The sequence below is a fragment of the Symsagittifera roscoffensis genome, chromosome 6 (genome assembly GCF_963678635.1).
Source record: "Symsagittifera roscoffensis chromosome 6, txSymRosc1.1, whole genome shotgun sequence".
Lineage (NCBI taxonomy): Eukaryota > Metazoa > Xenacoelomorpha > Acoela > Convolutidae > Symsagittifera > Symsagittifera roscoffensis.
Window position 1 is genome coordinate 51,138,155 of NC_087067.1, and position 15,897 is coordinate 51,154,051.

The 15,897-nt window shown below is 33.6% G+C and overlaps 1 protein-coding gene across 1 annotated transcript; it reads right to left on the bottom strand.

Annotated features, from left to right (window-relative positions):
* Positions 1-3,432: 3,432 nt before the first annotated feature.
* On the bottom strand, positions 3,433-15,654 carry LOC134848238 (uncharacterized). The gene is made up of 5 exons (XM_063865622.1): positions 15,508-15,654; positions 14,824-15,036; positions 4,649-4,801; positions 4,094-4,282; positions 3,433-3,697 (listed from the first exon to the last, which is right to left on the bottom strand). Exons 1-5 carry the CDS (start codon positions 15,557-15,559, stop codon positions 3,594-3,596), a joined length of 711 nt encoding a protein of 236 aa, XP_063721692.1. The 5' UTR covers positions 15,560-15,654; the 3' UTR covers positions 3,433-3,593.
* Between the last annotated feature and the right edge of the window lie 243 nt (positions 15,655-15,897).

The window sequence follows — 15,897 nt, forward strand, 5'->3', positions numbered from 1 at the left end:
AAAATGGGTTAATGTAATCAAAAATGTGTCAATTATAAATTTAATGCGCATATACAGGTCTTGGACTGTTTTATATGTTTGTTTTTATAGCAAAAAGTTTTTAAAATTGGTCAGTCAAATTTATTTTTTCGCTTTTTGACTTTTTATTTTTTAAGTTATGTTCATTTTTTTGTTAAAAGGAAAGCAAACTTCCTTATCGAACAGCAAAAGTTTAAAGATCACAAAATTGTGATTGACTTTTAGTTTCAAACTTGGATTTTAATTTTTAGATTTCCCAGAGGAATAAAGTTTACGTATTCATCCAGTTTTCTGTAATCAAGTTAATTCTATCAGCAGTGTGTCAATAATAAATTGTGCTAGAAATTCAAAGAGCTTCAAGATCATTTTTTTCTTGGAAGCTCAAAAATGGAGATTTTTTTTTCAAAAAAACAATCAGTACTTGTTCTGTTTTCTTGCGTTCATTGGCTCTTTTCCAACTGTCTGTTGCTTTTTTGTTTTTTAAAAGATTTTTAAATTTGATGACTCTGAAAAATTCTGGAGAAATTTGTGAATACATGAGCTGATTCAGTCTTTGGAAAATGTTTGTTGCATGTACTTTTAACTTTTGGAGATAGAGGTTATTCTAATTCGTGGACAGCAATTGAGACTATCAGCTGACCATTTTTCGAGAAAATGGAATTTTTTATTCCTAAGTTGCTTTTGATTTAGAACCTAATTTATTCTTCGTTGATCGCTCTGTATTGTTGATTATCGGACCCACTGGAGTAGCATAATGTTCCTCGTCTGAAAAAAAATTGTAATTCATAAAAAACCAGTTTCTTGCTCCGTTGTCTTTACTTTTGATTTGTTGATTTTTTAAATTGTTTCTAAATGCCACGTAATTTCAAACATTAAAACTAATAATAAAATTTTGCTTCAATTTGAATCTGAAAACAATTTTTATAATCCATTTTATATATTTTAATTTTGTCCATATTTGTATAATTTTCAATCATCAATTGGTTTTCCGTATATATTTTTGTTTGTTTGGTTTCTGGTATTTGGTTGATGTCACATATAAACACATTTTTATAGGTAGGTTTTATTGAAGTTTGAATGAGATATTAGTAAAAACTTCAGTTTAAATCAAAAGTATTCTTTTCGGTATAAGTCTCGAATATATACTGTGTTTTCCCGTCTCAAACTTTTGAGCTGTTTAAATTGGAAAACTTTATACGTTGGTAAGAATTGCAGTTAAATTGTGAGTAAAATCGTGCGGAAACGTCTTGATGAGGCGCTTGACTTGAATAAAAATATAAGTTTTTGATAAAGGTTTCTCTTAAACCTCATCAAATTTTCAAGCTGTTTGTTGTTATCCATGGTTAAAATTGAGAGTTTAATTTTTGTGTACCTAATTTTATAAACTCAGCTTTTTGAAACAATTAATTATTTGTTTTACAAAAATTGTTAGAAGCGACTGCATACTCTCAGCCTAGTGTTGATTTACTGAATTTTAAAGTTATGGTCGAAAATTGATGTTTTGTCATTTCGTAAAATTTGGCCTAATTTTAACGTTATGGTCGAAAATTGATGTTTTGTTAGTGAAAGTGGTTTTTCGCTCATCCTGAGCCCTCAAAAGTTTCAGCTTGTTTCTCTGTAAAAATTGAATGCTTTTAAATTTGGTTTGTTGTTATCCGTAGTGCATACTCACCGCTGGTGTTCGATATATTGGAAGTTACTGAAATCAGCGTTTTCGCTGCGAAAATAATTAGATGTTTCAACCTAGCTCTATAGTGAGCAAGCCTCTTCTTTGTTTGATTTTGGATAAAGAGGCAACTGGAGCTTTTCACGGCTTGGTCGATCTGTACCAGAACATTCTGCAAATGGGAAAATTTGGGAGCGCGTTCTAAGTCTGAGAGATTGTGACGTTTCCTTCTCTTACAGTGATACACCAGCAGTTATCACTGATACCCTAAAAGCCTGCCACAAATCGACAATGCCAGCCCGTTTTAGCAACCTTTCCACTAACAGTTTGCACTGTCTTACGCTCTTTCTCCAGTATGAAAGTACTTGAAAACTACCTTCAATCTGATATGGAAGAAGAGAGCCAATCTAGTTTTTTTTCTAGGTCATGAAGGCACATTCCGGCTTAATAGTGAAGGCGCTTGACTCGTAATCGCTCGGTTTCTGGATCGAATTTGAACTTGTTCTTTTTTTCTCTAATAGTTTGTTCCCTAATTTTGTATTGTTTTTGCATTTTAAAATTTCTTTTTGACAGTTCAGCTTTGATTTTGGAAATATGTTTCTTCTATTGAGCCTCAAGTCGATTTACGATGGAAATAGTTGTCTACAGCACTTTTTCTCATCGCATTCAAACTGAAATTTGGTCCGATCACCATATTTTGTGTGGTTCAATTTTTTGTTGTTAAAAAATTTAGAACTTTTCGTTTCGTTTTCCGTGCAAGGTGAGCTTTTTTGGTTTTTTGAGGAGAACTAAAATGATCAATTTATCCTCGAGCTATAAAAATATCATGAAGTAAAATAGTACGTGTGTGCCACCAGATGTTTGTTGCCGATATCTTATAAACTGTTATCAAAAAAGGGTAAAATCCAAACTTGTGTCTTATCCGCTTGCAGAACGATCGGTCCTTGCTGCTAAATAATCACCAATCAAAAGTGAGTAAAAAATACGTTCATAAAGTGTTTAGTGACCGAGTCTTCTAATACACTCACTGCCTTAGAGCTTGCATATAAAGCATCCGACTACTGAAAAGGGGAAAAAATCTTTCGTTTTGTATTTTTTCCCACGCTAAATCAGATACCACAACTAATAATCAAATTTAATTCAATAATATATAATTTTGAAGCCCTTTCATTCCTGGCTCGGATGATATTAAAATTTTATCGACAAATTTCTTTGTGACGAGAAAAGCGGTTTTATTATTTCACGTTTCAGCATGATTTTGAGCGATTAGAGCGAGCGAGTAGGCCGCATAGTGGGAAAAAAGTAATTTTTTGATTAAATTATTTTTATTCCGGAAAAAATTACCTCATTACCTCGAGAACACTTTTTAATGAAATTTTTCCGTCTTTTATCTTTGGTTTTTCTATTTTGAGGACAACTGCAGTCGATTATGATCTTTTTATTCACATCCTAAACTTTTGTTTTTTCACTGATTCTATGCACAAAAAACAGCGCAGAAAAAAACGATAAAAACAGTTTTTTATAGTGCCTGCATTTTGTTGCTTGTGGATTTTAAAAGTAGTTTTGACTCTGTTAAAAATTTAGTCGAATGACTTTTCGCTTATTTTAGCCGTGTTTTTTTTTCAAGAAAAGTTGAAAATTATTTCAGCAATTCGACTTTTTTCTAAACATTAATTTTAGATGAGTTTGAGCGGGTTTTATTCCAAATGCCTTTCAAATTTGGTTTAGAAGTACAATTAATTCCAAAAACAAAGCACCAAAAAAATTTGTCGTATTAATCAAAAAGAACATAATTGAAAGACGCACCGTTATGATTCACCAAACCGCCACCTAGTAACTTCTTCAGGCTTGTTTCTTTCGCGTGTCTTACTGACAAGGATTAAGTGATGAGCCATGAATTCAGTTCAGCTTAATTTACTGAATTGCACACAAACTTTCCATAGTGGGTGCAGTAACATCCAGCAGAATTGACTGCGCCTGGTTGAATCAGAGTTCGTTGATTTTCCCAGCAACCTGAAAAATAATTCACTATTTTTAGTAACATGTGAGGAACTGAAAAATTGAAAAGGGCAGGAAGTTTTTTAATTAGTTTTCTAATTTTTGGCCATTCTCTCTACTTTTTTTTGGCTTTTTCGTTGCATTTTTATCGGCGGCCTAAGATAGTATTTGGGTTATAAACCTAATCAACGCAATGAACTGAAGACTCAAATTTGGTTCAAATAGCTGTGACGCAGTTTCTGCGAAGGTGATACCCATCACAAATGCTAAAAAAACCGTGGCCCATCCACGCACACTCACCGGTACAAGCTAAGCCCCCCATACACTTAAAAAAGCTAAATAACCTCACCCTGAGAAAAGCTAATCCCGCTTTACCCTTAAAAAATCTTTCGTTTTTCTATCTGCCCTTACCATTTATCCACTGGCAGTCAATGTAGCATGGCTGTCTTATTGATATGGGCACAGCTGCTGTCTGACACATGCAGAGACATCTGAATCTGTAGTTGATAGAGGGCACCTCCTTCTGGTTAGTGTAGATGGCAGTGTGGTTGTGATGTTCGTTAAACACTTGACAAGTGCCCAAGTAGAAGTGGATCAGACCTAAATGGACCCCAGTCGAAGAACTAATTGTAGTGTGTGTTATTTTTTCTATATAAAACTTAGCGACCGGGGATATTCTCATGCGCGAAGGGCCGAATGCGCGAAAGCTCTCAACCAATCAACGCTCTTAAAACTGTCCGAAAGATAATAGTTTATCCCGCATAATTCTTTCGCATATTTCTGATTGGTTAAAAAAATTTCGCAAATGAGGGATTTCCACATCAGAAACAAACCTATAAAATAATCAATCTTTGAAATTTTGAATTAAATTTCAAAAACTGGGCGAATATTTCAATTTCCTTATACTCCCCACAAACTTTACTCTTGTAGTTTGTTTTACAACATGAATACGTGTGATATACTGACCTTTGATGTGTGTGTTTTGGATTGCAGTGGAGTTTGGGGATTTGCTCACACACTGGCAGAAGTTGTTCCGATGTTGCCATCTGTCCCCTGCCTTCGCCCCCATATCCTCACACGTGTAGTTCTCTCTATGATACACATGCACATTCTCCTCAACTGCAACAAACACACCCTATCTTTACATTGTAAAGTTTGTTTTCGGCACTGTTGTACTTCGGCACTGTTGTACTTCGGCACTGTTGTACTGCCCCGGAAGTAGTATCTACCTGTTTTTGGCCGGAACAAATAAAATTAATATTGTATTCATCTCCATTGTTTCGATCATGTTTTGAGCTATGGATACATCTTTGAGAAAGCTAATAGCAATTGATATCATCTTCAAGCTTTGCAAAATTCAAAACTTTCCATATTTGTTCCAGTTATTTTAGGGTGTGAGAACAATAGTTTTTCCTTCATCAGTACATTTGCAAAAACTAATGAAAATTTTCACGAATTATAAAGTTTTGCACTCATTTCGGTTCTTGTTTCATAAATTAAAAAAAATGATTTTGCTTTTTAGCCTATCCAGGCGTTATTTAAAAATTTCACATCAGAAATTTTTTTGAGTAATTTTTGAGTAAAATTTTGAAAAAAAAATGTACAGATTATAGTCTACCATAATCCATTATAATGGATTTTAAATCGATTTTAAATGAATTACAGTCGGTTACGTGGTTCCAAAGTGTAGTCATAATCAATTATATTGACAATCATTTGAATATGAGAATCAATTATAATATATTATTGTTCCGACTTTCGATACGAAAGTAACGGTATATTTGTGCTCGGGGTGGGTTTTTTTCAGACAAATTTTGACTTTTTAACTAGCCATTTCTGACGGATTTTGTTTTTAAAATCATTCAAAAGGTATTGTTGTCTTGAGCTTAAATTTGAAAAGATATTACGCCTGTGATCATTTTTCGTACAAATATGGGGGTTTAAAGATTGCCATTTTGGCAATTTTTGGGCAATTAACGCACGATATATTTCACGCTATTAATGCGTAAGCGGAGATTTAATCCGTCTTAGAAATTGTTCCAAATTGGTTGAAAGAAGCTTATTTGCCATAATTGATTTGTTACAAAGAGCGAAATCTATCCTTTTGTGCTTATTATGGCGTGTGGGGGAATGATTTTCATAGTTTTTTTTTATGTTATTACTGCTCCATAAACCTGAAAAGGCAGTCTTGTTGTTCATTGAAGTTCGTTGCGAGTTGAGATATTTAGAACATGCTATTTAGTAATTACATTTGTATGAAATACAAGTTTTTACTCCCTAAATCTCTCAAAATGGACCGATTTAGTCAGTTCTAGATGAAAATCAAATAAAAATGTTTCTTTTAAACAAAAAAATTGCTAAAGTTCAACAACCTCAATGATTTTTGGAAGCATAAAAAATTAATTTCATAAGCCGCTATAATGTTTCACACTGAATAAATCAATTATTTGCTGAGATTATTTCTTATCGCATGCGCAACTAATTTTTCACGCATCTAGAAAACCTTATTCCAGAATGGAGAACCTGAAGTTTTCTGAACCCAACTGAACTATTGCAATCTTTAAACGGAGTGCTGTTTAAATGTTTTTGAAATGTTTAAATGTGAACTAATGAATTTACAAAAGCTTACACCTAAAACAAAAAAAATATATATATTTTCAAGGAAGAGATAATTTTTTTAAATAAAATTAGCCAAACAGAGGAAAAATAACTGGCAGACTGGCAGATGTAGCCGTACATTTTGTTTTTTCTTTCAAAATTCGAGTGCTCTCCATTTTTGCACTACTTATGACTAGCAATGTCATCCAATCACGCTTTTCTTGCCAACTAGTTAAAAACGTCTAAAACAAAATATGTTATTGCAAATAGCAAAACAAAATTTTACACTCTGTAGATTACTAGCGTGCTGATTTTTGGTCACATAATGATAGCTACTTAAATGAAAAAGAAAATAAAGAGAAAACTTGATTAATAAGACGATTCAAAAGTATAAATTGAAGGCCAACTAAAGTCAGACCAACAAAATTGAATGTTAGGCTGAGTTTGTGTTTTTTATCAATCCTCAAAAAATTAAGCAACTTTGAAAAAAAATGAATTCTTCCTTTAGAAAAAAAACATAGAATTTGAATTATGATTTTATTTATATATAGTTCAGTCCAAAAGACAGCTGGAAAAATAACGAAGCAAAACTATCCATCTGCTAGTTAAGCAGAATCCAATTTTCTGAACCACAATTTAAGGTGACATCATCAGTAAGGAATTCTAATGTAGATTGAAAAAAGCTTACGTGAAAGATACTGTTTTATTCAAATTAAAATTGAAAATCAAATTTATTATACCATACCAATAATATGTGCTTTTCACATCTCACGACGTTTTCTTTTACAATTTTATCAAAAAGGACAATTAGCTTTTATCAAAATAATAAACTTATGTGCAGAATTGGAAAAAAAAGGATAAACTAAAGAGTTATATGGCAACTTTCATGTGAGCGAATTTGCAAACAAATTTTCCAGCTGAAAAAGAAAAGCTTTTTAGATAAATTTGAAACAATTTTTTTGCAAAACGGTGTTATGAACTTTTGAAAAAGAAACAAGTACACATTATAGAAAAACAGTATAGAAAATTACTTTTTTCGCACTTGGATACTACCAGGAAACTCTTGTACACTGATCGTTCTTGTGCAAACGTACGCTAATCACTAATCGCACTCATACAATTAGTGAGATAAAAAGATAACTTGTTTTCTACATGGTATAATTTTTTGATCTGCAAGTAGTATTCTTGATTTGTGTTTGATGGTCTTGGCAAAATTTTTTTTCTGAATTTAAAATCGAATGTACATCATCTTTCAGATAGATTTTTTCAAATCAGTTCGAATTCTTTTTTTAGCTGATGAGCTGAGGTACTAAAACGTTGATGCTGTGTAGCTAGCAGATCCATATTTTTGTTTTGATAATTTTTTCCTGCAGTCACATCAATTGAGGTATGTATGAAAAACGCAGGGATGGCGAAAACTCGTCGCAAGCGTCAATTCGTTTCCAGCGACCATTCGTAGCATTTGTAAAAAGCTACTACTCGTAGCATTTGAAAAAAGTGATTAGATGAAAGGGTTAAATTGAAATACAAAGAAACTATGCATCAAAATTGAGCGAGAGGCCCTCGAGTTGCTTTAGAGTCTTATTGTTTTTTTAATGTTACGGGAGTTCAATTCTTCCGACTTGGCTTTTTGTTGTTTTTTGTCACCTTGGCGGCACTTTATCCGGCAATTATTTTAATCAATTTGTTCTCGACAGACTTTGTAGTTTTGTAGAAAACTTCTCATTAAAGAAGAAGAAAGAAAACTAATTAAACTGTTTGATTGCTAACCCCATCTTGAATTGTATCAAATTGATAAAATAACGCTGCACATGCTTTAAATGTCCAATCTGCATGCCAGACTGTGTTGCTTTCCAAAGAAGTTTTTAAGTTCTCGTCGCTTGCAAAATTTAAACCTGGTTTTTGTCATCTGACCCCGAGTCAAAAAGGAAGATATTATCTCCCCTCACGGACTTGCTTAGCTCCAAAGGCACGACAATGTCCTGAATTGATTCTGGGCGGAATCAGAATTGCTCGTTGTCGCTGAACAATTCTCGCGAGTGACTTGTACTTAGGCGAGCTAGCAACTGTTTCGAGGCTAACATCCCCATCGGTTTCAATGTAAATTATCCTGCGAGGCTTCATTTTTTTCTGTTTAATGGCACGTTTATTTCTAGTTTTACTATTATAGTTTTGTATTAGGCCAAAAAACTGTTTGATTCCTCGTAAATTCTTCCAGTCTTTATAAAATTAGCCTGTTCGAGGGTTATGTTTTTTCCCTTGTGAGTTGCCAGTTTCTCCCACAGAAACGCACGCCTTGCAGTCATGTTAGTTAACAGTTCTAAAACAATTTATAAAATGATTTTTTTTTCATTTTGAAAGTTTAATTTCGCGCTCATGTCAAAGTTTTGTTCAAGTCAATTTTTGACTTCCTCCTTGCATGTAATATTTTAGTGGTCATGTTCTCCAGATATGCTGACATTTTATCTGCGATGGTGGCTCAAGCTTTACGCAGTCTCTTCATGCATCACCAACTGGGTTTATCAGCTGCATTGTTGTGGCGATTTTGGTTGAAAGTTTCTCCATTGTGGACAAGTTGCTGTTTTGCTAGCTGACACATAGTAAAAATTAAAGGCATAATGGTATCAGTAAGTATAATGATTTGCAAGATACAATTGAAACAAATAAATCGAAACGAGGGTGTTTCAGATGCTACTAACGTGCAATTACTCTTATCTTTGCTGTTAATTCATTTCAATTTGGTGTTTACTTCAAAACTGATGCTAAATTGAAAATTTAAATCGCTCGCTAAAATTTAATCCCCTCACAACCATCACAAAACCCTTTGCTCAATTCGAATCTTTTTTTAAAACCCCCAATTAGCAAGTAACCGTGCTGCTAACTGTCGCTTGCTACGAATTGACGCTTGGTGAGAATTGGCGCTTTTTAAAATAGCTGCAATTCGTCGCTTGAGACGAATTGTCGCCTCCCGACAAACGCATAGTAGTTAAAAATTATTTTTGATCCTTGATTGTTTATAGATGTTTTTTGTTCTGCACTCTTCTGAATTTTGTTAATTAACTTCTTTCTGAATAGTCAGGTTTTCTTTTCATTTGTTTTGGCTGAGTAGACCTTTTTATATGGTCAAAGATTATATGAATTATAACTCTTTTTGTTCATTGAGAGCAGACGGAAGGTCACGTGAAATTGCATTAGTGCATAGTGCTTCAGGCGTGAACAAACTAACTGGTAGAAGCTGCGAGAAAGGATAACGTCTTTAGGTATAAAAACAATAGAGAATCATGGTAGCACTTATGCTTTGAAGGAAAAAAATAGATCAGGTTGAGGTGTAATAAACATCATTTTTAGCAGAAACTATTTTCCCTTCTAATCAGAGTTGACTTTAGAGTATAGCGACAACTTTTCTGCCGTGCCAATTTAGGCATGGAGTTCATTTTAGGAATTTTTAAGAAAAAATTTTTGAGCGTGTTTCTGTATTCTAAGCATATCACATTTTATTCGTACCAAAGTTCATTCCGAACTGTCATTATTCATTTTCAGCAGCCAATTGGTTATAACTTATAATATAATGAGTTTTGAGACAACCAAATGATTAATTTTTTCTTGAAGTGCTTCCATTAAACTGTATATAACCGTTCAAATCTTTGGCGAGAAAATCAATTGTCTAAGTTTTTCTATTTTTAAACAGAGAGAAAGATCTAAAAACAAAAGCTCCCATTTAGAAAGTTGCATCAATCCTTGCTTTGGCCTAATTCCAGCAACTTTTCCTTATTTAACAGGTAAAAAATTGGTGTTCTGATTTTTCCTACAACTATTCCCCGTACAATTGGAACAGCTAGTCAGAACACAATTGGGATAAAGTAGCGGCTCTTTTCCAATTCCCGCCTTTGATTTGTTCTGAAATTCAAAATTTAAAGGCTTTTCAAAATTACTTTCCATGTTATAAACTGCATCAAAACGTGTCAGCGTGAACAGGTGGAAAACTTCTACAACATTCAAAATGCCGTGTGAACAATTTGTGAACAGATTAATTTTGTAATTTTACGAGGGTGGGAAACTGTAAAAGATCAAACATAGCTTATCAGAACACCAATTCCATTTCTCGTACACTCAGAGGGCACGTGCAAATCTATTAGCGCACGGGCTCTTACAAGCATCGCCGGAAATGGAGCCACTTAAATTTAAGCTTCTGAATTCCAGTTGGTTACATGGGCTCTTTTCAAGTCCCCCTCCGTTTTTTGTCGTGTTATTGATGAGTAAATGATTTTGATTTTCTAAACTACAGTAAAACGTGTCAGCGTGAACAAGTGAACTAGTTTTTAAATTTTCTAAGAAAATGAGCCATTTTTTTTTCAATTTTAAACATACTGGTGAAGGAAACTGGAAAAGAGCCCTTGCTTGTTATCAGATAAGCTATTATAAACTTGTTATCGACTGTTCCACAATTTGCAATTCAGAACCTTCGCGAAAACGAAAAGTTGTCTGGAATGTGAAATTATTTTCTCGTGTTTAGAGGTGAGTGGAACGAATCGAAAAATAAAACAGCAATTAAAAGGTTGGCAATGTTGCTGATTTTTAAATAAATTGAATTTTTGCACCTTCAATGGTGTATAATCTGGCTCTTTTCCACTCTTTCCTCCACGCCTTTTTTCTAATTTTATAGTTGTTATACGTGTTTTTACGGCTAAATGCGTGATGTGTGGGTGTAAAATATGAAGAACAAAACTGATCACAACTGTTAGTTTGTTCAGTATCCCAAGTTTCATTGCATTATGACAATGTTAAATTAAAAAGGCTGAGGGGATTGGAAAAAAAGGCCTATATCCTGTACAATAAAAAATATAAGGAATGAATATCAACCAATTTGGATAGACTACAAAACTTTTAATGCTAACCAATATATTCCAGACTTGGAACGTTTGAAGTTTTAATAGACCCACCGACTATATTTAAAAGTCGCATGAATTTACTATAATGTTTTCAATCAGAATTAATGTCCTGCTGTAAATCTGGCATGTATCAAAAGAATTAAGAAAAAAGGTAACACTAAAACCTGTATCTGCTTCCTTGAAAATCAAAGAATTTGTTTGTAATACCAAGACATTAGGGTGAGCGTCGCGAGGACGAATACCTTCGGCTGAAGCAGCTAGCTGGCACAGTTGCTAGCTGCTTTTGAACCTATTTTTTACTCGAACTCATTTGATGTCAAGTTTGTCATAACGCTTGTGATTCTCCTGGAATTCAATTTATTTGCTTAAAAGCTGAATAATTAATTCGCTTTCTTCCAGGGCTGTTTTTTATCCATTTTCCCAATGTGAGATATATTAATTTCTTTCTGTTTTCCTTATTGATTGAATGCTGATTGATCTTAACAACCGTCTTATAACTTTCCTGCTAGCCCCAAGTTTTAATAGGTTTTTGAGTTTTCTTGTGTACGTGTTTTCAAAGCAGGCTGTTTTTTCTTCTCACTCTCCGCGCACCATTCATAAACATCAATTGTATGTTGTAACGAGGGGTTTTACACGTCAAAATATTACGTACAAACATTTTTGTCGCAACCTTTTTAGTCCGCATGCCAATTTTGGTATCACTCAGAGTGTAAGAACAGAAGAATTACTTTTAAAAAAGCATGTGAGGGGAGTAAGGAAGAAACAGAGCCGAAAAGAACATAAACTTGAAAAAAAGCTTTCATGCCGGGTTTTACATGTAGAAAAAACGACAAACCTGGCTTTTTTCCTTTCCTTTTTTCAGCTGCAAATACTTCATTGTTATATTTTATTCACATGGATGTGTTGAACTAAAAATTGATGCGTGAAGTAGTAAAGCTATGGCCATCATTCAGTTTTTAAACCTAGCATTGTAAAATTACTTGTTTTACTCTAATTTTGATGCCTGTGTAATGTAGAGGAAAATACCTTAAAAATTTTCCATTTGCTTACATGGAAACGTTTAGGTGCAATTTATATCAGGAAAAATTTTCAAAAAAAACCTTATTTGAAACACGTTTTTTTTTTTGCTCTTTTCCAGTCCCCCTCTCTGTGATTTTTTGAGAAATTCAATATTAAAAGTCTTTCGAAATGATTTCCCATGTTAAAAACGGCATCAAAACGTGTCAGCGTGAACAGGTGCACAAATTTTAAAATACATCTAACATGCAAACTGCCGTGTGAACAATTTTTGAAAAGCTTTGTTTTGCATTTTTACGAGGGGGTGGGAAACTGGAAAAGAGCCTTTTTTGCAAAAATTAAAATGGTCGACTGAAAATGGGCGGATCTTTTCCAGACCCCGTTTCGAATTATGAAAGAGATATGAAAGCCTATTCAAAATGACTTTCAACATTCTAACTGCAGCAGTAAGACATGTGACCGTGAACAAGTGTGCAGACCTTTGGAAAAACTTTCGCAATCAAATTGCCACGAACAGTTTTTCAACAACGTTATTTTGTAATTTTACAGAGGGCGGGAAACTGAAACAAAATGCAAAGAATGTATATTTTGCCAGAATTAGTAGCAAGCAGTAAGGGTAAACAGATTTTCAGTTCTCGGGCTGGTTATCGGACCGGTTGTAACGCTGTGTCATAGACTACAAAGACTACAAAAAATCTTCAAAGAAATGACTTTGTTGTCAAAAAATTATCGATACAGAGGCTAGTGTAGAAAAACTTCCATTACTTTGTGAAAATAGGCATCCAGAAATTCCGAATAGAATATAGAAATGGTTTTTTTGAAAACAAAAGAACCAATTAGAAAGAAAAACATTAAAACCTGCATAAACAAAAGCTCCTTCCTTTTTTCAAATCTCTCGTTTTCCTCAAGTAAAATCAGGTAATATAAGAAATCAAAAAATTGTCACAATAATTTGAATAATATATGATAAAAAAGTCCTCTCAAGTTTTTTTTGGAACTATTTTTGAAATTTTTAAAAATTGTCGCAGTCTCGAGGAGAAAAATAGGAGTTTCGTGCCAGCTTTTGAAGTTTTTGCTGTGCTCGTTCGAAAAAATTTGATTATAGTTTTCTTTTACAAAAAAAGCTCAATTTTTTCCTGTGAACTGCCGTTGGAAGCTTGGGTATTTATTCAATAAAAAGTGTTTATTCAAAAATTATTGTGTAAATTTATAAATTTATTGTTGTTTTTTTTTGTTGAAGTTTAGAAAACAACTGTTATCTATCATGCCTAATTTTTTTAATTGCTTGATTTTTTCATTTGTGTTATAACACCACAGATAAACAAAACGACAACAATTTGAGAAAAAAAAACCATCAAAACACCTTATTTTTTTAAAAATTTTTAATGGATGTAGTCGGAACATTGTGTGCTACTAGAATCAATAACAGCTAAGCAAAATATTAGTGAGCTGAACAGGTACGAAAAATTGGGCAAAAAATTTTCATTTTGTAACTGGCAAATAATCTGTAACGTTGATTTAAAGCCTATTCAAGCTTCTCTAAATTCGACCCAATGTTACCCCAAGCCCGGTACATTTTTAGAAAAAAAAACAATAAGTACCAAAAAACAGATATGTGTTCCTCAAAAAAGCTTAAAAATGAAATGTTGCGGCACAATTTGAGCTCAGTTTTTTCAAATTTGGAAAGAAAGCTGAAAAATTGCCAATTCAAATCTTTTGATTTCTAAAAAACATAATAATTTCATAGCAAAAGCTTAAAAAATGAAAACAAAAAAGGCAGGAAACAGGACAAAACCTTAAATCACACAAATTGTCTAAGATTTTGTTTTGCCTGAATGGTGGAATGAACCATGCTCAAAAAAATATGCTCTTCAGGAAGAACAAATCAATTGTTGTTTATAATCAGAAATATATATATTTTTTAAATTTTGAATTAAATTACTGTACAATACAAATTTTCAAAATTTTAAAAATTTTGAAGAGAAATCCAACAACATGCACCGCACAAGATTTTTTTTACCCATTGTAGTCTCCCGTATCAAGTTATACGCGTTTCCATTAAGCAAAAAATGCAGATCCTCATAATACAAAAACCCACAATGCTATTTTTCCAGGTTAGCAGATATTCGAAACATATTTATGATTCATACTTAACCTCGCAAAACCGCTCGTTACACCAAAACATTGATTCATATCTGAGAAGGGGTAAAAGAGCTATGAGTATGCTGAGGTTGGTGGGATGGGGTTTGCAACGATAATAAAGAGTCCAAAACTAGTCTGAATGATTTTAGTTTTTCAGATTCAAATTTGAGGCTTCCTTGAGAGGATCGGCTCTTTTTCACTTTCCCTACATTTGAATTTGAGCATTGAAGAGCTTTTTTGACGTTGCCATAGTGTAAAGAATTTTCGCACGACCAAGAAATTATTTATAGTAAAAAGAATCTCTCTTCATACTTTACATCGTAACGTCACGCAGTCAGCCATAATAACACGTAAGTTAATTTTAAAAAAGGTAAATTTGAAATGCTGGGGAAAAAAGGAAAAAGCTAGATGACCACCTGTCTCTTTTCCTTGTTGTACATACATTTTTTCTTAAAGTACAAACAGAAATTTCGCTACAAAAAAGGTCAAGTTTACCTAGGCTGAAGCAGAATTTCGTCTTCTCTTCCGATTTGGTAACATTGTATCTCTTATTCAAGATTTGTTCGTCTGAGGTCAGATTGCCCAGTTCAACTGCCTCGTAGTCGCCTAGAGTGTCATTGGCCAGGAGAGGAGTAGAATCAACCCCGCTGAGAAAGAGAGACAATGGCGTCCTCGTGCACCAAAAGTAAGGCAAGTTCACTCCTCCGACTAAATTAATAGATTGAATGAGTGAAAAAAAAACATTACTTTTAACATTTTTATCAAAAATACAAAACACTTGTGTGAGGGGCGGAAGGCCAGTTTTTAAGTACCTGGAGACGTCAAAGAATTCCGTAGAAGATCATGAGAACTCTTTTTTTTTGCGGTGAAGCGCGTATAAAATTAACCCGAGCCAAAAGACTAAAATTTATAAGTGATAGTTATTAGTTGATTGATGAGGGTATTGTATAAAGATTATTGGCTTTTCAACTGTTTACACGCCATCAACGTCAAAAATGGTTTTGCGTGAACCATTGATTTACAAGGATGTCAATTTATACGAAATGTTTAAAATTCAAAAAAAAACCACGCACGCCTAGTTTCAAAACCATCTGACAATGTTAATTAACCCAAGCGTCATTTGGTGAAGATCACAGATAGGGGGTAAACGCTCAAACGAGTTTAAATGTAAAATCTTACCTATTAGTATAAGTAAGGCCAATTCTAAATGCTCAAGCCATAATTTAGACATTGTATATGCGCTTCAGGCTTGACTCTAGCGCTCTATAAGTTTTTTCTGAAGTGTTCACCAGATTGTCTATTTTTTTATAACTCTCTCTCTCTCTCTCAAATTATAGATTCGCTTGAAATGAACTCGAAAAGTGTAACACTTAATGTAAGAAACACTTTCAAAGAACGGCGTTGTTTACTTTAATGGTCGCAAAAGTATCCACTCCTCTGACAGCTAGTAGTGAAGTGTCAGACAGAGGGACGGGGATTGTAGGAACAGGCAGACCACTCTAGCCTTCTAAAAGTTGCCCCTTTTAATGTTAATTTTCGATGTCCTTTTCCGACCGTCTAAATTTTCCT

Bases quoted from the DNA above. Each gene is read 5' to 3' on its own strand.
- LOC134848238 (XM_063865622.1), bottom strand. From the start codon at position 15,559: ATGTCTAAATTATGGCTTGAGCATTTAGAATTGGCCTTACTTATACTA. The intron at 4,802-14,823 runs GTAAACTTGACC...TGTTTGTTGCAG, and splicing joins GAAATTCTGCTTCAGCCTAG to TTGAGGAGAATGTGCATGTG. The intron at 3,698-4,093 runs GTAAGGGCAGAT...ATTATTTTTCAG, and splicing joins TGACTGCCAGTGGATAAATG to GTTGCTGGGAAAATCAACGA.